Here is a 25,378-nt window from a genome sequence, read left to right as displayed (position 1 = left end):
CAAACAAGTGCTTTGCTTCTGTGCAGGGTGGCAGCAGTTCAGCACAGATGCACTTACCCAAATAACTGATTGCTTGTGTCTAATACCCCTGGTGCAGATAAAGCCATGTGTTTGCCATATTTTGCACATCTGCAAAATCTTTGCAACTCATTAGCTTAGTCAAGTGATTTTAAATGACTTAGAGGATGTCAGGGAAGTAAGTTAGTAATGTATCTTTGAAAGACACCCTATGTGCTATTTCCATCAGTACCTGGGTTAAAAATTCTCAACACTGGACTAGAATCTGTGCAGTTTTACTGATAGCAAAACCTGTGATCCTGTTTGTGTGCATGAAGTATTGGCATTTTGACCACTTTCTCTTCTAAACCTGACAATATAGCAATAATCATTACACTGCTCAAAATTGTGTTTGCCTGTTTGCATTAGGACTTCCACCTTTGCCAACACAATTGGACTTTGATGGAAGTTAAGAAAAATGCTGTCCTGCAGCAATCTTGACATATGAGTAACAGATGAAACTGTCTTTTATTTGCTTTATATTCACAGCTGAGTCTTAAGTCACAAGCTGATGCATTGATATATTGAGAGAGAGCTACAGTGTGGACTTAAAAAAAGAAGAGGTGAAAAGTAAACATATAAAAGAAACTTAACATTGTGTGAAGACTTCTGAGAAAGTGGCAGTTGCCAGAGCTTCCAGATTCATATTTTTGTAAGAAACACAAATATCAGTCTTTCTGACTTGTGCTCTAATGATTAGATCTTGCACTTTTTTCCCCAGTATTTTTCCTGTTTTTAATGACAGTAGTCATAAAAGATAGTGAATGACAAGCTACCAATTGAACAGAAATTTTGTCTTCAATTTTGTGTTTATCTTTGGGTACTTTGTTGCTACATGCATTTAATGTAACTGCAATGTTAACATATTGCAGCCAATCTCTGAAAACATAGATGATCCTAAAGACTGAAATACAGCAAATGTATTTTCAAATAAATGTTTTAGTATCCCTTGAGAACATTCCCGTCAGTTTGAAATTAACCAAATATCTGGAATGTTTTCCATTTCTTACACAATCTGTCCTTCAGATGGTTGCTGCCACTTAAATATTATTGTCAAGCAAATAACAGTTTCTCAGAATCCAGCTCTGCACAGTGATAGAAATGGTTTCAGATGAGAACAGTTACTCAGATTTATCTGTAGATATGAGATCTAATCAGATGACTGAAATAATAAAAAAAATCTCTGACAGATGAGCCTATGAAAAATACTATATGAGTGAACCTTATATGTTTTCCAAGTAAGTTGCAGCTGAATCAGAATGCATCAAATACACTTTGTGATGGGAGGTGTTGGAGAGAGATTGGATAGAGGTGAGTGGAGTAGAAAACTCAGATGAAGATGTAATTCAGACCCAGGATATGACTGTAGCTGTTTTATAATCTTGAAAACAAGGAAGTGGTTGATAGTAAGAATCAAGAATTGCCTGAGATTTTATCACCATAATCTCATGGGAGGGTTGGATTGGCAGGGTTTTGCTTTTTTCTCGCTTCTTTTTTATTTTTATGCTAGTGTTAGGGAGACTTTATGGAAGAAATAAACTAAGTGAAGATATAATAAAGATTAGGCCATTGGTAATTATTAGATTTGTAAATACAATTTATGAAATAAATAGGAATGAAATATTAATTTTTTGAAGACTGAAGCAAATTCTTACTGTGTCTAAATTCCTTTAACTGACTGATTTTCTTTAAAGATGTGCACTGGACAGAGAAATTATTTAATCCTGTCTAACTGTACAACATAAGAACATTGAAGAATAATTTTCATAATTGTGATTAATTTACAGTTTGTTTTGCAAAATGTGAAAAATTTCGTTCAGTCTTTGGTTTATAATAAGCAGTTTGTGAGTTGTTATGTAATGATGAACTAATTCATTCATTTTCAGTTGAAGTGGAAGTTACATCTACTGGTAACCCCAAAGTTATGAAGAGGTTTTTAAAACCTCCGGCTAAACTTAAATGTGTAACTAAATTTTAAATTTTTCAATTGGATTTGTAATGCTTAATCTGAGATGCAAAATATGTAAACAATGTTATATAAATAATGCAGGCTAAATACATTAAATATGTATCAGTAGAAATCAAGCTATTCTGTTTTTCCAGATTGTTTCCTGTTTCATCAGGAACATCATTACCATTGCTGCTTCTCAAACTCCTCAGCCTGCTTTCACAGTTAGAGCATGCACTTGCTGTAGAGTATGCAAATCACATACTCCTATCAGAGTGAATTCTAAATACAGACATCATTACAGAATGTATAAACAGTGTTCTCTGAGTGTTTGAAGAGTAGTATTTCACAATTGGCTTTGGTAGATCGGCATTTTCCTGTGTCAGTATAGAAGAAATAGTACAACTTTAATACCTATAACATTGTGAACTGACTTCACTGCCATACTGGAAATACATAGTTCACTTTCTGGTCTTGCAATAGACATGGGTTATATGGACTGCCTCAACTTCTTCATTCATTTTTCTGTCAGAAACTGCACATGAATCCAAGCAAAATTTACTCAAGTCTTTTAAAATCAAGAACAATAAGTTAAAGTAAGTTTGAAAGGATTTGATCTGTCCTCATACTTGATTTACTTCAGAAATACTGATAGTACAATAACCTAAGCAGTACATACTGTTTGCTAATTATTTTGTAATTTTGGAGATGGGAAGTTTTACTTTATAGAGGCCAAATTTATTACCATTGAATAGTAACACACGATTGGTTGAAAGTTGGCATAAAAGGAATCAGTCTTTTCATGGTTCAAGTATACCTCTTTAATCCTATTACTTTTGGAACATTTATACACAGAAATAATTTTGACATGTTAGAAAACATAGTATTTATCCTGTACTTCTCTTGCCAACAGGACAACACAACTATTTATGTGCTGGAAGAAACGACTGCATAGTCGATAAAATTCGTAGGAAGAACTGTCCAGCGTGTCGCTTGAGGAAATGCTGTCAAGCTGGTATGGTCCTGGGAGGTGAGCTGCTATTCAAGTCTGATTCAGAAAAGGAAACAGTTTAAACAACATTAGTTTGATGCTGTAAAGAACCACATTAAAATCTAATTTTAGGAAGAATTACCTGATGTTTTAAAATTCCTTCTAATTATTCTTTAATGAGTTAAGAAGTCCTGAAAAAAAACCCCTCTTTGTAGGATTCTCTCTCTCTGTCCTACTGTGTACCCTTGTACTTGTTTTTCTGTGAGGGGAGGGATTGTGTATTTATTTATTTTTTATTTGTGTATTTAGCAATAATTTTGGAACAGAAAATTTGACTTGGTTTAAAAATAAAGAAACAAATTGCAATTTACACTAAAATCAAGAAACAGTAGTATCCCCTCATCTTTGTTGTGCTCTTCCTCATTACTTTGAGTACATGTCAATAAAATTATGTCCTGTTCTACCTAATAGGGTCAGGCAGTAGTTGCACCAAACCTACAGACTTTACTTACTAGATGCTGAGAATTCTCATCTTTATATTAATTCTTCCTGTAATAGATTTGTCTTTTTTAATGTAACATTAAGCAAAATTGGTCACTGTGCCTTTGAAAACCTACAGGGGAAAAAATGGTGCACAATCATGTAATCATGTGGCATTTTACAGTATTAACATACAGCCATGATGTGTATTTTTCCTGCATTTTTTCATATTTTTCGTGAGACTTTTAACTATATAAAGTTTTGGATCAACACAAAGCATGAAAATGTATGGCTATCATTATTAAAAAATGCCTATATAAAAATAATAAAAATAGTATGTTCTCAAAGTGAATTTAAAAGAAGGAAGGTTAAAGGTCTGATTTGTTTATAATATTATTTATTTTAGTGCCACGGACATCTCTCCCTGTTTTTTATGTATTCTTTTTTTCCCTGAAGGAAGAACTGACATTGTATACCCTGCACAATTTTATTATCTTGCTAATCTACGTTCATTCATAAGTTAAAGTGCGTATGTAGTTTTCAGACTGGTATTTGTATTTCACAGTTGCTTGCTTTTAGCTCCTCTAATATTGTATGGAATTGGAGCATTCTGCACAATGACCATTGTGTCATTCTTACACTTCATGCTTTCATTGATGATGTGAATTGGTAGTTCCCAAACAATGAGCAGCTGTTGCTAGCTCTTGGTACTTCCCTATTCTGTAAGCTACAGTGCTGCAGTTCCAGGGAACAGCCAATGGTTAGAGGGAGAGGACAGGCTGCAGTGTGGCCCATATTCTCTGCTATACCCTGAACCTCCCTAGACCTTCAGCACTGCCTCTCCTTTGAGTCATCTTCTCCAAACTGCATCCCTCTCACCTCACAACACTGGAGACAGAGTAATGAGAGCCATCAATCTGACTGTTGTTACTGTCTTTCCCTCCTTCATGTGCATTAGTCAGTCAGTGGCACCTCCAGGAAAAAAAATGGAGCTACCAAGGATGTTGCTGGCACTGAACTGGGGGAAGAGGGACAAAAAGAAAAAAAACCCATGTCATTTGCATCTTTCTCAGTGAGAAATCGTGTTTTAAAGCTGGGGTAGCAATGCAGTAGAGAAATAGTGTTACTACAAAGGCAGAACCTGAAGCATTGTTTGCCCATATTTGGAAGAGTAGAAAACCGAAGAGGCAGGGATTCAGGTGGACTATGGAAAATATGTGAAAAGAATGGAGACCCAGGAAAGGAAGAGATCTTATGCCTGTGTTTTAAGGTTTAGAACAACTTGTAAACACTGTCTTGTAATATAAGTTACTCTCAAAAGATGTCCTCACCTAAGACAGGAGGGTTGGACTAGATGACCTTTAAAGGTCCCTTCCAACCCAAACCATTTTATGATTCTAACCGATGTAAATTAATACAGGTGAAAATTCTTTCCTGGTTGTGAATTTTGCACAGCCAAGAGTTTGGTGATGATCTTGCCTGATTTTTCATGATTATGGCCTGGGCAACACCAATAACTAAGCCCCATGTGTTTTAACATCACGGACAACACTATTTCAATGAATGGAAGAGTGCATGATGACTCCCTGGCATTGTGTAGCCGTTTTGCTTCAGCATTGTTCTGCATAGTATTTCTACATAGGAAGAGTAACCAGAAGATTGGACTTTGTTGTACATTTTGCATGTACTATGGTTGCTAGTTTTCCTAGTGTTTTTAATGCATATGTTTTTCTCTGGGTGTAGGTACCTAAAATGGAAAAAGCTGGATGCTTTTGCTGGCAATATTGATGTGATAGTATGTCCTCAGTAGTGTGTCCTTGTATGAGGATGTTACATTGTCATACTTCTAACAAAATTCAGGTGCCATGACACTTCATTCTTTGCCATCATGTGTGAAGACAGTAAAAACATACTCTTTCAATTACCTTTTCTTCTCAGCTATTACTAATCAAGTCCAAATAGTTTCTTTGTATTTAGTGCTAGGTTGTTTTGTCTAGTCAGTTGTGTTGCTTAGCCTTTTTCTAAACATACCTAATGAAAGCTATCTTCTATTTTTGAGGAGTCTATGCCAGTCTAGTTCCACTAGTTCTCAGAGGCATGATATCTCATCATGTCTCTGCCCTGATATCCCCATCTACCTCACCTTCCAGAAAGAAGTGAACTGTCAGCAAATCAGAAGGATAAGAGAAGAGTGGGGCAATGTAAGAGAGGAAATACCAAACTGACCCAGGCGTCTCTGTTTTTTTCTCAGCTGTATCAGTTTGAATGCAGTATTTCAGGTGCCTTTAATAATATCAACAGTTCTGAGAGGATTAGGAAGCCGACTCTTCTATGCAAGTTGAAATGGAGTGCTTAATACTGAAAGGAGAAGAGAAGACAAAAGTAGACCAAAAAATGATGAAAACCTGAGTGAGATTATATGATTTCTAAATAAGGATTTAAAATTCTAAACAGTAAAAACTTCAAGATATTCTGTTTAACCATAATGCCCTTTCTACTGTTACTGTCCTCTTTCTTCTGCCATTTCTTATACTCCATTTTTTGTATCACATGAGCAATGTTTCCTACCCATGACTTGCTGTGCTGACCAACACAGTATGATTCATAAGCAAGATACTACCAGGCTTAGATAATATTCCTCTGGACAGAAATGTCCATAGACAAATTTCTAGTCCATGGAAGAAATTACATACTGAGATATGGTATTTGGATATTTTAAACAAATCAGAATTGTTAGTATTTCAGATATTTGTTTTGTATTTATGGCTTATGATACTTTTTTTTTTAGAGAATAAAAATTACACTGAAAACAGCTGCATTTCCCAATCCTAATTTCAGAGCAGTAAAATGAAACTGAATTGCTCTAAAATAAATTGCAGCCAGTTGTAAGTAAATTACAAAATAGCAATGAATAGTTTTAGAAACCAATTTCACTACATGCACTTTTCCTTCTCTCTTAATATGTAGAAGGAAAATATCAAGGAATGTATGTATTTTGTAATTCCTTAATTACCATTCTCTATGAGAGTGTTGATCGCCTTTGAGTTTTATAATCTTGTAGCTGGACATGTTACTCTATCCCCTTTGTGATCTTCTGCCTAACAGGATAACATGTAGCTGAAGCAGATTCGGGAAGAAACAAAAAACCAGCTTTTTTATTTCCTGTCAGTGAGGCTCTAGTTTTCCCAGCTATCACAGATTTCCTTCTCAGCTGTGTTGTTGAATTACCACTTTCTTCATGGCTTCAGTCAGCTTTCAGTCCACATTGCAGTGATTATATGCAGACAAATTTTAATTAATTTTCAAGGTAATATTTTCTGAGTTGGCATCAAAGAGTTTATTGAATTCAAGCTGTATTCCTTCGACTTTGCTACTTTGTTAGTTTATTTTCTATACACTCTCCTTAAGTGTACACAGCTTGTTCTCCTGTACAAAATGCAAGAGCATAGTGACCTTAAAATCAGAGCCATAGTGTTGTGTCAAGAATAATTAATTATGGACATTTTTCACCTGATTACAGGGTATGGAGAAGGATAGTGAGATGTTGGACTTTTACTAGAAACCCAGCCATTTTAATATGAAATATCTACTATCAGTAACATGAGATTGGTAATATGGTCTGTACACCTTCGTAACAGAATATGAAAAGAAATAATTATGTATTAAGGAGAAAATCATAGTGTATTTGATGGTGAGATTAAGTTTTGGTTTTTCTTTTCATTTCTTTACATTTTCTGGGTGCGTGTAGCACCCAAACACTGTACACATGCTGTTTGTAGCAATCGCGGATAAGGGAACCGTGAGTACTAAGAAACTGCTTGAGTGTTTGACTATCTTAAAACTAATTAATGAAAACATTGCAAAGAAAAGATGTACTGTCTAAAGATGTACAAAAAGGTATTAATATTGAAATGAATAGTTGCCAGAGGGGATTAGTATTCTTTATACATTGAAGGACTAAAGTAGAGACAGTTGATATCTTAAAGCAGGAATTTCTGTGTATATTGAAAAATTATTGCAAAATCTTTCTTGTTTTCCTTATGTCTTTAAGAATTTGCATTAATGTGACATAGTCTCCTAGTGGTAGATGGGAAAAGTTACTGTATGTTGTTAGTAGTCATCTCTGCAGTAGGTAGGTAACAAGTGGAGTTGCTTTACTGTCAACTGTCAAGCAACATAATTAGAAATAAACATATAAGCAATTCTGCAAACCATTGTGACATTAATTCTGATACCTTTAATCACTTGGAAACATGGGTACTTATTAACTAGTAACATTTACATGTGATAAGCACTCTGTTTGGTTTCTTTCTTTACTTGTTCTCTGAACTGTAAAAGTATCTGAAGCCATTATTTCAGAAAATATCTGAAATCATTATTTATGAAGTATCATAAGCATTGTTCCTTCTGTTTTCCTTCAGGCCTAAACAATAGTTGGTAGGAAATTCCCAGCATGTTTAAGGCTATGTATAGCTTTGTTAGGATAGGAATTGGCCAGAGATCTCTTGTCATAATATATTGTCTATTCTTTCAGGTTTGGGTTTTGTTTTGTTTTTTTTTCTTCAGCTGTAACATAAGATTTAAGTTTGTGTTTGGTTCTTTACTAAGGAGTCACTAAACACAAATATTTATATTGTTACCACCAGTGATAAAATGAGCATAAGATTGTTGGCGCATTTTAAACAGCTAATTAAATTCACATTTATGTTACTGGGAGGATGATCCCTGACTTTATTGGATGATGAATGCTACTGAAGAGCCCATCACTCATATTAATACTGTTTTGTTTAGTGTATTCCCTTTGGATTTTAAATACTGTTTTAATTTAAATTGAAGTTTTGCACTTTTGTGTACAACTCTTGTATGTGAAGTGCATGAACATGCATATTTATGATGGGATAATGCAAAATTATAGTGTTCATCAGCTCAATCCTGTCAGGTTCAAAAAAAAGAGGATTAGTTCTGCCTTCAATTATGCCAGTGTGCATCAAGAATAATTTATTTAAGTAATAGAATTCTTCTGTATAAAATGTTTAGAAATTATGTAAGAAATCTTTCCATGTTTGATGTATGAAACTCACTTAAGTTATACTACCCATGTACTAATGAGTGTTTGGAAAACGTCAGTTCAGTTCTCTGAAGTGTACATTCTAAATCTTCCAGAATGGAGACATTGGATTTTCTTTAAATTTGCTATCTTGTATGGTATGGGAATACCTGAAGAAATGGAATAGACAAGTTCTGAAGTAAAGCCATTTTTATTGAACCTTTCTGGTTTAGCATGTAGTTTGGAAGCTTGGGACTTTCAGAGTAGGAAAATAATAGATGAGTCTGACTATGTTAGCATCTCTCAGTTCCTTCCATCAGTAGTTGAGAATGGATTCAGAGCATGTGCTTAAGTTTAGGTGTGCTTCTCTTCTCCTGTGTCCAGGGCTCTTTGGTGCACTGTGTGCACTCTGACAGCACAGCACTACTTCTAGCTAAAACAAAACTATGAGGTGGAGAAGTCTGTCCCTTTCCTTTAGGATGTGATCGGTTCCCTGTCTAATCTTTCACTTGTAAATAGCAGTACCATTTTTCAAAAGACAATCTGATATGCATGTTATGAACTGGATTTTAATTCAGGCAATGAGATACATCCTGTTATGCTTCTTTATTCATATTGCCATTTTATAAGGCACTTTCGCAGTGGTTCAGCAGTTTAGTAGGCATGGATTTTCTTTTCATCTCTTTTTCTACTGTTGCTAAAGTATGCAACAGCTCAACATGTAAAAATATCCATGTGATTTCTGTATGCTTCTTTGGAGCAAAACCTTCCTCCTTACTATTTTCTTTAAGGATTAAACATGTAAAATTTTTTATCTTCCTTGGTTAGCAGTTAGTTTTCCACTGTCATCTAAATCAGATAACTGCAGAATGATAGAATCATAGATTCTATCAATATCTTTAACCATCAGTATCTTTACTGTGTTTTTTATCCTTCTTTTCACTAAGCCAAACTTGTTTGGCAGAACTAATTCTCTAACAGAATTTGCATCACCTTTGAGGATCTGTTTAAAGCAAATGTGTTCCGTGCAGCCTCCTCTACATGGATTGGTCTTTTCATTGAAACCTGTAATATGGTGATATGTCACTTAAGGTTATTATCTTTGAACCCTTGAAGGTTTGATTTTCTGTGACTTATGTACTTCATTGACTGTTTCCATAAGAGAAATTTGAAGAGCTGCTACCTAGATCTAGGTCTGTATGTTTCCATGGCCATACCAGGTGCAGCAGCTCTGCTTGTTTTGGGAAGACAATTCAACTATTAATTTTTTTTAGTCAGCGTTCTTTGAAGCACTGCACTATGGAAATAAGAATTGCAAATACTGAAACAGAGAAATTAGTCATCAGAAAGTGAAGAGTTTTGTAAGTATTGACATGTGGTTTTACAGTATTTGTTGGCATTTTGCTCATCCCCTGAATTCTATTTTCTTTCTGGTAAACAGGAGGAAAATACTAACATTACAGATTGTCAAAACTGAATTTAGCCATGAGACTGAAATGCCTTTATGGTACTGGAGGAAAGGAATTTCTGTGGTAGTAATTAATTACTAGTGGTTTTGTTTCTAAATATTAAGAATAAAAAAGAAACAATGTCTTTGATTAACATTGAGTAGAAACTGAATTGTAGAGCCAACTGGCTCAGCTGTCAGCATATGATAGAACAGTGGGAACTGAACCAGAAACAACTTTATGAGGTTACTGTAACCTAGAATTCATGGCAATAATTTTAATGGGTGGGTGCCGTTCATCTCTTAGTGAAGGGAGGAGGATACAGGGAGAGAAACTCTTAAGAATTTTCCATGATTATTTCTTAATTATATAAACAGTCAAAAAATAGAAAACTTATCCAAAGACATTTTTCATTTCCTTGTATAGATTAAAAGTGTAATGCAGCACTAATGGAACATATTAATGTTTCTGGTTAATTCTTTTAAACGGAACAATTTTCCTTTTTAGGTCGAAAATTCAAAAAGTTTAACAAAATTAAGGTTGTGAGAACATTAGATGTCGCACTCCAGCAGCCAGCAACCCTTCAAGATGAAAGCCAGACTCTAAGCCAAAGGCTGTCCTTTTCTCCAAATCAAGAAATCCAGTTTGTTCCCCCAATGATAAGTGTTTTACGAGGCATTGAGCCAGAAGTAGTCTATGCTGGTTATGACAACACAAAACCTGAAACACCAAGTTCCTTGCTGACCAGTCTAAATCATCTCTGTGAGAGGCAACTTCTCTGTGTGGTCAAGTGGTCTAAATTGCTACCAGGTAATACCATTTCTTTCATGTCATGAATTCTAGTTAAGCAAATATGTCATTGGATCAGCCACCAAAAGAATGTTATTGTCTGCTTGTTAATTAATTCTTCACAAATTCTGAAATTACCGAGCTTCCACTTTATCAGATAATACATCTCATCAAATACATTTTAGTAGGAGGGCACTTTTTAAGGAATGCATCTAAATATCTAGACTCACTCCAAAACACGACAGAAGCCCAGAGAGTTCTTGTACGTGATCATTATAGCAGGCTTTTTACTCCAATCCCTCCTATTCTATTATTCTTTTTTTGGTATTAAAATAGTGTTTAAATTTCTTTATATTAATTATTCTTATTCCTATTAAAATGATTTTTTGGAAGCAACAGAGGAAAATTGTAATTAATAATATCAGTTAGGAGTAAGCAACTCACAAATAGTCTGGTAATGACAAGTAGCTGAATTTATGAAGACCCCAGGAAAAAAAAATCTTGTTATGTATGTATATGTGTGTTGTCTGGTCATGTGGGCCTGATCTCTGGATAGCTAAAAATCTATATACTGAGCAGAAAGCCTGGAAAATACAGTGTCATGTGAGCTTGGTTGAACACTTCACTGCTGCAGGAAATGGTAGCTACTACCACCGCTCTTCCCCATTGCTGCTTGCTCTTATGAGAGCTCTTGGTTGAAATGGTTCTTCTCATTAAGTGAGAAGAAAACAAACGTTTTTTTCAACCTCTGTAGTTTCCTGAGAGCTTCATGAGCTGAACCAGAGGGGTAGAGTGAATGCCAGAGCTGGCTTGAAGGCAGTAGCAGGACTGGGTAATGAGTAACAGGACCACTGCTTTTAGTGACAGGAAGCTGTTAGATTGACTCAGCTAATTTATAACAATCCTTAAAGCTGTCAAGGCACACAAACAACTGGATGTGCTTCTCTTTAGTTAAATGGAAGGAAGATATTAATATGTGAGTGTTTGTTGCATTGTAATTTTATCTCTTGTTAAGAACACTGAAGTCCAAGTTATTTATATTACATTAGAGTGGGCTATAGTGATCGTGTTACAAACTGTCTTGTTTTTACCTGAGGAAAATAAGATGCATTCCTATTCTCTGAAGCAGTCACTTCTGACTGCTGAAGTTAATTTTAATCTTTTGATTTCAAAATATTAGATCGGAACAAAAAGACAAGGGGTTAAGTGTCAATCTAAGTTAGTGTACTAACTTCACCAGCTTCTGAGAGCTGCATCTCCAAAGGTGGTTGTCTTTCTAGGTGTTCTCAGTTTTATAGATCAGAATTGTAATGTCAGAACACCTACTCAGCTGTTGTCTAAATGAGAACGATAAAGTATTTGAACTTTTAATTTCATTTGCAGGGTTTCGGAATTTACATATTGATGATCAGATAACGCTCATCCAGTATTCCTGGATGAGTCTCATGGTTTTTGCAATGGGATGGAGGTCCTACAAACATGTCAGTGGTCAGATGTTATATTTTGCACCAGATCTGATTCTAAATGAGTAAGTAGACTCTGCTGTTGCATAATACGAATGACATTTTGAACTTATTTGTGTCAGTGAGAATGTGACTTCATTGAGGCCAAGATTTCATTCATTACTTCTGTTTCAAAATCTACAGCGGAGGAAAGTCTTCTGATCGTGGTAAAGTTCAGTAACTGGGAAGAGTTTTGTGGGGATCCCAAATATTCTGTTAACATGGTCAAACAAAAGGAGTTCAAATACTATTTTAATTATCTAAGAGAAAAATAATAATTAAAAAAAGAGTGAAGATTTACCTGAATTCATCCAACTTAATCAGCTGAGTTAATCTCAAATTAGTTTTTAATAAATAGAACTAAGTGGAATTTTCTTTGGTTATTTTTCAGTTGTTTTTTCCAAGTATATAGTCTAAAATATTGAGTTTTGTTAGATTTTTACACTTTCTGATAAAACTCTGCTTTTCTAAAGTACATAGAAAATTGGAGTAATTTAGTAAGAAGAAATTTTAATATCAAGGATAAAATATGTGAGATGGCTCTTTTCCTGTTTGAAGGGAGATTGTTTGCCTAGATTTTCTTTCACTATGCTGATGAATTCAGATAATCTTTGTTTCAGCCTTTGTCAGTTTTTCAGCTCTGAAAATTAAGCTGTAATTTTAGATACATTGGTTGTAATGTGTGGGAGGTTTCCAGGAACAGTAAAACATAATTCTCAGTTTAATTTTACTTTTCGATGAACTGAGAAGAAAGGTAAACAAGTTTTCTTTTGAGACATATATGTTAAAAAGCTAAGAGGTGGACTTGCAGAAGGCACTTTAGTTGAAAATGTATACATATACAGGTTCTTGCCAGAGAAGTTCTTCAGAGGAAGTATTCAGTGGAGCTGTCCTTGTAGCTCCTGACCTTTTCTCCTCCAGATGACTGTAAATCACTGTGAGGTTATAGAGTAATGAATTCTTTCCTCTCCCATGTGTATTAATTATGCTGTACAAATTTAAGTACTTTAAAGGAGTGAGATTGAGAGAACTTCTTACTGCATTCTGTCCCAGCATAGTCTGTGAAGTACCTCATGGTTGCAGTTAAAAGAAACAGAATGAGATGATTTTAAGGATTGAGATTTATGAATCCTGATCACAGACCCTGAGAGACAGTGTCTTGTTTGCAATTCAAGACCATGTAAATTGAAAAGGAGGTGGACTGACAACATACCATTCTCTTGGTTGTAGAACACCTCGTCAGAGTCATAGTAGAAATTTCACAAAGAGTTAGGCATGAAAAGTAACTGGCACACTAAATCATACCTGCAACTATTTGTTGGGAAATAAAGAAGCTTTTAGATCCGTGAAATGTAAGCACATTCCTTGTCTCTGATGTCTAAGGTTGTACTTTTATGATCACTTGAAGAAAAGGTAACTGCTGAACACAGCCAAAAATGTCAACTCCACCTGCTTCCCTCCCCTGGTGGTGCATCTCCTTGGGTGAAACACTATCTGGCTGCATTGTCAAGCAGATAAGGGAATTAAATGCTTGAGAAATACCACAGAAAAAAGCCATTAATTAGCAGATGAAAGTAATCCCTGATCTGACTCACCAAGTAGGAGAGCAGGCACTAGTGCCAGAGTAGCAGGAGTAGGAACCTAGAGGTGGAAAGAGAGAATTGAATTTCCTTCTACAGGGGCAACACACACCTGAGCTGTTTCAAAATGACCATGAAACCACAATCCAAAGAGTGTTTCACAGCCAATCTAGCAAACTGAGTTGTAGTGCTCCTTAGATTGGCTTGTTTGGAGGCATCAATTTCAGACTAATAAAGCCAGAAGTGTTAATTTGAAAATGTTTTCATGAATTAATATTGAAATCCTACAAGGATCTACTGTTACTTATACTTTGCAATATCTGAAACCGTGACTAAGAACAGCATTTATGCATACTCTGAAAGCTGCCTTCACCCTTAATAGACACCACTTAGGAACAGAGACTACCAGAAAGGAATAGGAAGGGAGAGATAAAGTAGCTATAGAAATAACGAGTCCTTTCAGATCTAACAGATTAAATTCCTGTGTTTAAGTCATTTAGGAGCTGGAGTGAGATATCAGATGTTGAATAAAGCTGAAATAATTTTCATTTAAGATAACACACGTTAAATAGAAGAAAAAAACTCAATGCAGTGAGAGAAGTTTTATTCACAGAAAATATATTTTGTTTTCATTGCTGGCAGTGCTATCTGCAGTCAGGTTGGAAAGCTGATCTGAACTTTGTAAGGGGGGTGGGCAAAATTTAATCTTATCATTGTTGTACCTAATTCATCTGGATCTGGATGCAGCTTTCCAAAACAGCGAATGTTACTGGACCTTCAGGTTAATGTACAATGAATTCAGATTAGTTCAGAAACTCTGAAATGCTATTTCTGCTATTAGTGCAGAAATTTCTGTTGAAAACTGCCTTCCCAATAAATATCTGCAATAAAATATACCCAATATACCAAAATCTCAAAGACAAAACTAAGATTGAAATGCTGCAAAAAATGAAACTTCTTTGATTTGTCATATTTACTTCTGCAGGACTTCAGATCAGGCTGTGTTAATGTCTGAGGTTACTTAATTACCTTTTCTTCATATTTACATTGAATAGTGAATGGCATAAAAAGCTATGAAATAATACCATTGCTGTTAACAGTACAATGAAACTGCAACACAGTGTTTTGATGTAGACATTTTTGCACAACCTAAGAACAACTTTTGTATAAAATTTCAGGTTTATCTTCAATTTTATGCTTTGGTATCTTCTCAGAGTACGTTTAAGTCTTATCCATCTCCAAAAGAAAACCGAAAGTATTTTAGATTAATTATTAGGATGATAATAATTAATAAAACCCCTTCATTTTTGATGGTTAGCATTCAGCTTTGATAGTCCCTAAAGTATTTTTCTAGGCAGTAGTGGTAGATTAAACATCCAAAATAACAGCACATTCATTAAGATGAAAAAGCTATTGTAGGTACAAAAAAGTCAGAAAATTTTGTGTATAACCTCTTGGTTTCATTTCCATAATGTGATAATTAAACTGCTAACAGGGCACTTCCTTCAAGCAATTAGAGCTGTTCCTTTTCTTTATTTTCATGTTTTTAAATCTTTTTTTTTCTTTTTCTGGGTGTAAGACAGAGGATGAAAGAATCATCGTTCTATTCCCTGTGTCTGTCCATGTGGCAACTCCCACAGGAATTTGTCAGGCTTCAAGTTAGCCAAGAAGAGTTCCTATGTATGAAAGCACTGTTACTTCTCAACACAAGTAGGTTCTTTTATTTCTTCGTAACCTATCACGAGTGAAGGGGTTTTGGACCATGTTGTATAACTTGACAATTGCTAAGCTGTCTGGCTTAACAAATGGAAACTTCTTTAGGACAAATGTTAGTATTCCAGGATTTTTTCTAGTGTTTGTAAGGAACAAGTAACTTGTGATTTATTGTTGGGTTTAGTCTGTATAAAGACACAGGGGAAGTGTTGGATCTCTTTTGATACCTAGCGGTATTATACAGCTTCAAATCAAGTGTGCAGTATTTGTGCCTGGAAGCTCTTCAGGTTAAATGGCTCTACACAGATTTAAAAAAACCCCACTTTACAAGCATTAGAAATACATTAAAAAGATTTAATAAGTTGTCGGGACTGAGGACTTTATCTTGGCATCTTAAAGCGTGCTTACTCAAAGCAATTAGGCAGGGGGACCTGGTAAACAATATTAGCACTTATTCAGCTTTTTATAGTTGGAAATTGGTCAAGTTTAGCACAGATATTAAAAAAAAGGAAATGGGGTTTTTTTTGGCTTGTTTCTCTACAACAAAATCAATGGTTGCTTTTAATCATACACATCTTCTAAAGAATCCAGCACACAGCTACAGTCCACTTTAAATGAGAAATGTAGTAGCTGACAAAGTTTTCTTCCAAAACGCTTTCTAAAACGACAAAAATGTACATCTGCTGAGGCCATAATTGTTGCTTATGAATACCCAAATAGAAGGTTTGAAAATGATACAGGTGCTATTAGAAATAAGAATGAACACCTCTGAGAAATCTAACTGTAAAATGTTGGAAGTAGAACAGATGTGCAAATCCTGCATAACCTGCTTGTTGGTTCTACAAAGTTTCAGTAAAGGATAAGAAACTAAAATTAATTTCCTCTTAAGCTGTACTTGGCCAATATTTGCATAAGCTTATGCTTAAAAACACCTTGATCTCAGCAGGGCATAAGGAATAATGATGAAATTTTGCTCATATGAACATAAAAATAACTAAATTTTTAGCCAAATACCATATAGTCTGCTAAAGCAATAAAAATAATATGGACAAAAATCCTTCTCTCATATAACTCCGGTTGCTTACATGGAATTTGAATGTATTTGGATTTTAAATGTTTTACACCTTTTTTTCATCACAAGCTGAACTCTGTTGTTTATCTGAACATTAGAAAGTAGTTTTAAATTTCACTGAAATTTAGATAAATTTGTGATATTCCAGCTCTCATTTCTATCCCACAAAGTTCAAACCAAATTCAAAAAACCATTGCAATGGTCCAATCCCTCTCATTTGTGAGCATGTCAGTTTAACAGTATTCATCCAGCCACCGTTTTATCAAATACATTGCCCTCAGATACTCATTTTTAAGATGATATGTTTATATAATTGTAAGAAATGAGCTTAAAAAAAAAAAGAAGAATTTCTACCTGTGCTGATGAGTTTTGCATTTTGTTCTCTCCTGCACTTATTGTCTTATAGGAAAAAACAGTTTGTCAGATCTTTGGGAAAAGGAACACACCTAACTGTTGTTGCTGAGACATTTATTAAACATTTGGTACTGTATAAATACGATTCCACAAAACTGTTTTCAGAAACCCATATGTCCTCATTGTTGTCATAAAGTGTTTTTTAAGGCTACTTTTGTTTAAGTCATGGTATTTACCTTAATTCTTCTCAAACGTGAAAGTATGGCCATTTCAAGCTTTGGTATCCTAACAGTAAATGAAGTCCCAACTTTTAGTCTGTCGTTCTGTCTTGTGTTTGACTTTTTACTTAAGTGAACCGTTTTTTACTTTTTATATAATTTTGGAGAAACAGAAATTTGAATTAAACATAACTCAGTGCCAGACTGAGTACATTTCTCATTCTAAATGGAAACAAACCCCAGACAACATTATTTTTGATTTTATAGTTTTTCCATTGAGTTTGCTGTGCCTTAGACTGTTTTCTTTATACTGCAGTTCTGTCGGTTTTAAAGCTGTCTTGAAAGCAGAAATGGTCTTTGCAAAAATGAGACCAACATTTTTATTTCCTGCCATTGTTTCAATTTTACAGGTCCTTGTTTACTACATGTAAATACTGTACTTCAGTGCCCTGAAAGTTATAAACAGAGCTCCACCCTCCAGAGGCCACATAGCTCTAGAAACTATACTATAAATTGACCAGAAACACTATGGTTTAAGAAAGCAGGGCTATGCCAAAAAGATGATAAATGAGCCTATAGCAAGTTCAGTTCTACCTCTGACACTTTCCAGACTTTTGATTTATAGGAATTGCAAAATCTTATTGCATAAGATTCTGGGTGAGTTCTGGCTACTGAATAAAGGCATCCGCATTCTTTGCATATGTTCAGGGGGAAGGAACATTTGAGCTACCCGTGTTTAAATTGCATTTTTCCATGTAAGACATTGTAATTCTCATATAAGTAGCTCAGTGGAACTTTTTGCAATTAGATGGTTATGTGTGCTTTTGCAGAGTTGTAGGGAAGCAGGCCGTGCATTGCTGGAAGACATCTAACTTAATTCACAAGGGAAATGTAAGGACTTTACTGCTGGTTTAGAGCCGTAAGTCAAGGACAGTGTCCACCTAACCCTAAATCTCATCAGAACATCACTTTTTTCAGTTTTTTAATTTCATAGAATCATAGAATGTTAGGGGTTGGAAGGGACCTTTAGAGATCATCTAGTCCAATCCCCTAGTTGCCTTTGACAACATAAATTATTTGACAACCCCTTTCTAGTTGCCTTTGACAACATAAATGATAAGACCTGGCTGTTGCACTTTGCCATATCAAAGAAAGTAGAGTCTGGAGCTTATGCCTCTTTCCTTACAATGCTACCAACACCTATCATGAACCATCAAATACATCACCAGCAATCACTGACAGGTTAATTTCTCAGCACGCCCTCCATGTCCTCATTTTGGTCGTTATGTGAAAAGAAGAAAGAGTACAGCCATTTGCTCCTCCTTGCTGATTTCTCAAGAGAAGTGTTCACATTTAAGACTCTGATAGCGCATCTACTCTGTTAAGTGAAAGAGGTCTAAACAGGAAGCCTAAGCTTGAGTTGCTTTACCATTTTTGCTATTTATGAGTTTTTAATTCATTCCTTAACTCAGTTTTGAAGCACTCCAGCCAGATCTCTCTGAGGTAAACATACTATGAAGAGGGACGACCCTTGGAAGTGTAAATATGAGCCAGTCCATAAGATCTTTCCTCAAAGACAGGAGTGGTCCTTTTGGTCATCTTTTCAGCAGACAGGTGTAGCTAAAGCTTAATGCTAATTTCTAGGCATCGGCAGTTAGCATGAGTGACTCGTTGCCGGTATATCCTTTTAACTACCTATATCACTGTTTCTGGAGTAACCATTCAACGGGAAGAAGTACGTGGCAGGAAATAATGAACTGCACTGCAGAGCATCAAATACTGCCAGTTGCTCCTGTACTTTGAATTTCTCTCATTGCCTTCAGAATAAATTGCAACATACATGCTACTTTCTTTTTAGTTCCTTTGGAAGGTCTAAAAAGTCAAAGCCAGTTTGACGAGATGAGGACGAGTTACATTAGAGAGCTGGTGAAGGCGATTGGTCTGCGGCAGAAAGGTGTTGTGGCCAACTCACAGCGCTTCTATCAACTTACAAAGCTGATGGATTCCATGCACGATGTAAGTTTATTTGTTCATGTGGTTTGCTTTTTGTGTAAGAAGGAACTAGTATTCCTTAAAAACAATTTTATGGAAAGAGGCTAGTCCACATTTCTAAACAGGAAAAGATTTTTTTCCTTTGGTGTGTGTGTTTCTGTCACAGATAGCCATATATTCAGCATCAATATGTATTATGCGTGTATTGTATGATAAATCAGATACAAGCATTTAAGAAATAGGCATTTGAATGCTCCCATTTTGTTTCATTATTTCTGTAACATAACTAGTGCAGGTTTTCAGTAGGAGACAGCATGTATGTGTGTATCTGTCTATACATGTTCATGGAAATATTTAAATAATGCAAAGAATAGGCAATTCAAGTTGCAAAGGCAGGCTACTAAGAATTGGAGAAAGGCAGCCAAGAATCATTCAACTAGTTCTATGTGCATATTCTATGCCATTTTTCAGTATCTGTCTATATTTAGGAACTGGGTAATCTTTGAGAACTCTAGTGGTGATATCATAAAGATTCATAAGTGCTGTAAGAGATGCAGCTGAATCCTTTCCGCATCTCTGAGAATCTAGCACATACCCTATTGCCTTAACATCCATTAAAACAGAAGAGTGACATTTTTTATAAACCTTTGTCCACGTGAATATTATTTTATCATGGCTTGTGTGTCTCAGTAGGAGAGGTTTTAGCAAGCACTGAGGGAGCAGCACTGAAGTAGTTTTAGGAGAAGCATATTTGAGTTCGGTGCTTGTGAGGAGCTCTTAGGGAGTTAGGGGAAGGATGGGAATCTTTGCATGTTTGTGTTCTGCACTCAGCAAATCTGCATTTTAGTCGAATTGTTTGGGAATAAGTTCATTTATTAATCATAGAATCATATTAATCTAAAAGCTCTCATTGTCACTAATTCCTCCTTCACGTGAGAGAGAAAACCTTTGAAGAGCCCATTTATGGGAGTTAGGAGAGATGACTGTGGATAATTCTGAGGTTCACCAGTGGGCTGAGTCTTTTAATCCAGTGCACAAACCTCCCCATCAGCTTCTGCCATGATATCAGCCAAGGGAGAATGAGACAATGATGAAAAGCATCCTTACAGGTGAAGGTAGACAATAGAAAATTCTGAGGGGAGGATATGCAGCTTAACTTTATGTAGTGGTAGTCAGATTGCAGTCATCACTTGGCACTGTCAGTGCTACTCCCTTCCTTGGGGTTCAGCCAGTCACATTTTATTTGCAAAAACAAGTCCTGGGCAGTATACTAGTCATACTAGCTCAGGGAACCTGTTTGGAACAGTCTTGCTTGGGATAAAAGGTGTTTCTGCCTTACCTGGAGTAATAATTTGCAGTCTGAATGTCATAGTGTCCAGAGGAAAACTCTTTTGGGCTGTAGAATCAATGTCTTAATTCAAATACATAAAGTAAAATACCCTTAGTAATAACAAGTGAGGCTTGCTGCAAATACCCAACAAGGTGATGGTTAGGGTAATGTTTGGTCCATAGAGGATCTTCATTCAAGTCCCTGTTTGAGCTTGGGCTGATAAAGGGGTGGGAGATACAAAGAAAAGATAGATCATCACACTGGAGAGACTGCGCATTGTTAAAGGGCAGAAGTAGCATGGGATCTGATAACATAAGTCTTAGATATAAACTTCTCTAAAATTGGAACCTCAGAGAAGATAGAAGAGATGAAACAGTCATATATGTTGAGCAGTTGCTTTCAAGGGACAAGAGCCAATGGAGTTTCATGTTTGCAGCATATCCAGCCATGGTAATAATCAGAACCATAGAGTGACTAGTCAATGCTGTCCCTCAGAGCAGTATTTGGACAGCATCTCCTGATCCAGGGAGCCGAGATGTGTGTTGAACGTGAGAATAAAAAGAACGATTGAACACTTGTTTAGCAGCTGCCATTGTTGAGGTGCATGTCATGAATGAGGATGGTAACACTTTATGAGAGAGGTGTTGTTTTTATGTGACATGCCATTGATTTTGGCACGGGAGGATATTTTAATAGGGAATCACAAGCGCCCTCATTGTTGACTGAAGGAATGGCAGAGGAGGGTGTATATGATGTCAGCTGGTGGATGTGTGAGATAAGTGATTGGCAGCATGTGGATCTGACTGCATTACTGTTAGCCTGATTTGTCATGTTTGTATTTTATTAAATCCAGCTAGTGAAACAGCTCCATCTCTTCTGTCTGAACACATTTCTCCAGTCCCGAGCACTGAGTGTTGAATTCCCTGAGATGATGTCAGAGGTGATTGCTGCCCAGCTACCCAAGATTCTGGCAGGGATGGTGAAACCTCTTCTCTTTCACAAAAAGTGAAATGCCTTTTCTCTTATCACAGAGATGATTTCTGGGTCATTTTTTGTTTGTTTGTTTATTTTGTTCAAAATTTTGCAACGTCAGGACTTCAGTATATTTGTCACACTTTACCTGCCTTCTGCTTTATACTTGTACCATACACAAGCCATTTCAGCTTGATGTACATATTGTGAGTTTCTGATTCCTTAACTGCAGAAATCACAACAGTCGTAGGAAATGTTTTGTGAACTCAGCTAGGTTGCTCTTTAGATATGCGTAAGGATGACAATGAATAGAGTTTTCAGATTTGTAAGAACAGTTATCTTAGACATTTTTCTTACATATTACACACTCTCAAATTTCTGATATGAATATGGTGTAAACTTTCTACTTCAGTCCATTGTATGCACGGGTACATATAGGTGTGTGCAGAATGCAAGATTTTGGAGGAATTAAAAGAAACATTGCCCACGTTTTCTCATGGATATCTTACTTTTTTTTTAACTAATCTGCCTTGCAGAAGTATCCTTTCAAAGTCAGCTGTCTGGGATTAAGTACACATCCCTTCAATACCTTCATGAGTAACTGAAGTGCCGGGCACAAAGTACCCGTTCCTGTTCTTGGCTGTGCTCATACTGCATTCAGCGTACTGCTTTCTGCCCCAGTCTGTGCAGCTCTCCTTCACAAACTGGAAAGCTTAGGAAGATTTCAGTGCATATTACACCAGAAGTAATGTGTATGCAAACCCACTCAACTTTGGTTTGTGTTATTTTCCTTAAAAGTTCTGCACTTACTAAAGCTAAATCACTTAGCTGTAATCTTTGATTCATCAACTTAAACTCCATACTTCACAAGCTTTAAGTAGAGATGTTTTCACTGACTACAACTCTGAATAATCTTAATGTTTTGAATTCCGATGCTGAATACTCAAACAGCCATTAACATCAAATTATAGTGAGATTAACTGCAAAGAGAAACGGAAAATATGACTACAAGCATTTTACACATCAGGCTCATTTCAGTACGATTATTGAAGCTACACATTTCGTATTTTAAAGGCATGCCATTATCATCGGGGTAACTAAAAGAAGTATTGGACTACATTAGCTTGATAGATTCAAGAAGAGGGCATGTTTTAACATGGAAATGCATATTTGACTTAAAAATTATTCTGTGATGTGTTTGTTCCTTTGATATGGATATGAAGCAACTCATGCATTGAAGGCCACAAATTGTTGATAGCTTCAAACAATAGAGAAGCAGATAAAGCCCAAGCAGAATTTATCAGCCTATTAAAATACGACAAATTTTGCCAGTCACTAAACTGCTGCTCAGATTCTCTAACAATGTAGGAAATGGTGAGTCTGTCTTGGGTACTTGCTGGCTGTTAGCTTTTGCTCGTTGCTGTTACATGTTGGCCTCAGCCATTGGGTCCGTTGCCCTGCTGATGGGGTGCACTGACAAGCCCTTCTCATACACACAAAGGCCTGTGGAGCAGCAGCTCAGTGTCCCTCATTAAATCAGGGTACCCCTCATTGAAAGTATAAGTGATCACAGAATTCCAGAGTCCCAGAATGGTAGGGGTTGGAAGGGACCTCCAGAGATCATCCAGTCCAATCCCCTGCTAAATCTGGTCCACCTAGATCAGGTCATACAGGAAGAGCGGGTTTGAAAACCTCCTGAGAAAGACACTCCACACCCTACGAGGGCAGCCTGTGCCAGTGCTTGATGTGGCTTGTTCATAAAGGTTGTGTCCTGAATTTTGAGAAAATGCAGACAGCTAACAACTAAATCTAAAGATATTCTAATTGTCATTTCCTAAAGCCAGTGATGAAGCAGCTACATCATAGAATCATAGAATGGTAGGGGTTGGAAAGGAAACATTAGGGGATACAAAGTTTTTGAGATTCCCACATAGTAATACAAAACCTGCAAAGATGCAGCCCCGGATTAAATGGTATAAGCAAATTGTTGTGTCAGTTGACTAGCTCTGTCATGTCTAACTGCCCAGAGACAATTTCTTTCATATTCAATACAGTCTGATATTAACCGTGATCCTTAAAGCAATTATGTTTCAATAAATAACACAAAATTCTGCATTTCTACACACCGAAGTTTTGTTTTCTTTCTTTTTCTTTGTATTTGCATTCAGTAAGTATGGAACTTAGTAAAAAAAGTCCATTTCAGCCATTTCACTTCTGTGTAACAATGTTTTCGTGCATTCTTCGGGAGTTTAAGCATTGCCACATGATTTACCGTAGAATAAACAGACTGTCTGTTTTACTGTTTAGATTTACAGAAACTTCCCACACTGAAAATTTTTCCTTAACGGCCTAATTCTGAAATTAGAAAATGGAGCAGGCAGTATGTTTGCCTTAGGAATGCTCTGGAGCAGCCTACATCTGCCTTTAAATCCCTGAAATTTGTTCCAAGTGGCTGCTGTGTCACCGTGTCCCATAAATATGGCAGATTACTCTGAAATGCTCTGTATTTGTCTCAAAAGCTTAATCAAGAAGGAAGAAAAGACATCTTTTGGAACAGATAACCAAGGTTAAAAAAATTTTCAAATTGTGTTGCTTAGTTAACTCACAGAAAAGATTCCCAGAACTTCATGGTCATAATAAATGTGGTACATAAGACAGAACAAGTTTGGCTAAATGTCGCTGCTGTAGGGATTTGAAAGTTCTGTGTTTGTGTCTTGATTGTCTGAAGGTTGAAAAAAAAACCTCTTCAAGTCTGAGAACTTCTCTGAGCCCAATTTATAAAACTACTGTTAATCATAGAATCACAGAGTGGTAGAGGTTGGAAGGACCTTTAGAGATCATCTAGTCCAACCCCCCTGCAGAAGCAGGTCAACCTAGATCAGGTCGCATAGGAACGTGTCCAGGCACTGTTTTGCTGCCATCATTTGCTCTGGATCACACAGACACCATGAACCTTGATCAACACACAGGTTTCCTTCCCTAGAGAAATCTCTTGTGCTGTGATTCTCAGCACTGTGGCAACATCCAGAAAGCCATCAGCCAACTAGGTTTTTTTGGGTTTTTTTTAGAGGGTACAAGGCTTTTTAGTTGTCTGTATTTTTCTGCATCAAAACTTGTTTAAAGAGTAAGGTATTTTTTGAACTGAGCTTTACAAATAGATCTGAATGAAACATCTTGTAGTGCTTCTCAGTACACCTAACAAGGCATCACATTGCTGGATCTTTTTGTATTGCACTTTGTACGCTAGAAATAAACAGCTTTTGCAGATGGACTTTTTTAGTGTTAATACATTTATGATGTGCCTGATTACCTTTTAAAGGTGTGAGACCTGTTGTACTAATTAGAAAGTTTGCCATCTTCTGCAGATGATTGCAACTTTTTGTTTGAGCCTTCACAAATAGTTCTTCATTTTACCCCAAATCACACAAGCTGTGCCTGAAGCTAAGCCACTCCTATTCTGTACAGTTTCTGTAGTTCTGACACAAGGCCGTTAAGCATCACTTCCTGCTAGTACTTCAGTGAAGCAAACCCATGAAGTCTGCCGTTTCTTCTGAGCTCTGCTGTCACCATTCATCTTTGTAGAGGTATCACATAATCTTCAAGATGTTTTGGAGGTTGAAGTGCCTGGCTGTGGCAGCCCAGGCCTGTTTGAGAGCTGTGACAAAGCAGTGCAGAGATGAGAGCTGCAGCCCCAGCAAGCTCTTGCACATCAACAGTTTCACAGTTGTACTGGCTGTGCAAAAGGCCAAACACTTGGCTCTTACTTTCAAAGATCTTATCTGAATCAACAGTTTTGCCTAGCCTTTGGGAAAGGGGAAATTTGGGTTTGTTGGTGATGTCCATGATGGAGGGAAGCACAGTCTGAGAAACTGTCTGTCGATTTCC

The 25,378-nt window shown here is 36.3% G+C and overlaps 1 protein-coding gene across 1 annotated transcript in view; it reads left to right on the top strand.

Moving 5' to 3' along the window:
• Nucleotides 1-23,608, top strand: part of PGR (progesterone receptor) — a 34,752-nt gene extending 11,144 nt beyond the window's left edge. Inside the window, exons 3-8 of the mRNA XM_062020387.1 lie at nt 2,919-3,035; nt 10,479-10,781; nt 12,144-12,288; nt 15,422-15,552; nt 19,058-19,215; nt 21,375-23,608. Coding sequence (XP_061876371.1) covers nt 2,919-3,035; nt 10,479-10,781; nt 12,144-12,288; nt 15,422-15,552; nt 19,058-19,215; nt 21,375-21,530 — 1,010 coding nt within the window. The 3' untranslated portion in view covers nt 21,531-23,608. The remainder of the gene's footprint in view (nt 1-2,918; nt 3,036-10,478; nt 10,782-12,143; nt 12,289-15,421; nt 15,553-19,057; nt 19,216-21,374) is intronic.
• Nucleotides 23,609-25,378: the final 1,770 nt, after the last annotated feature.

This window comes from Colius striatus, chromosome 1 (assembly GCF_028858725.1).
Source record: "Colius striatus isolate bColStr4 chromosome 1, bColStr4.1.hap1, whole genome shotgun sequence".
Lineage (NCBI taxonomy): Eukaryota > Metazoa > Chordata > Aves > Coliiformes > Coliidae > Colius > Colius striatus.
The sequence above is the reverse complement of the archived record's forward strand: the minus strand, read 5'-3'. Positions and strand labels throughout refer to the sequence as shown.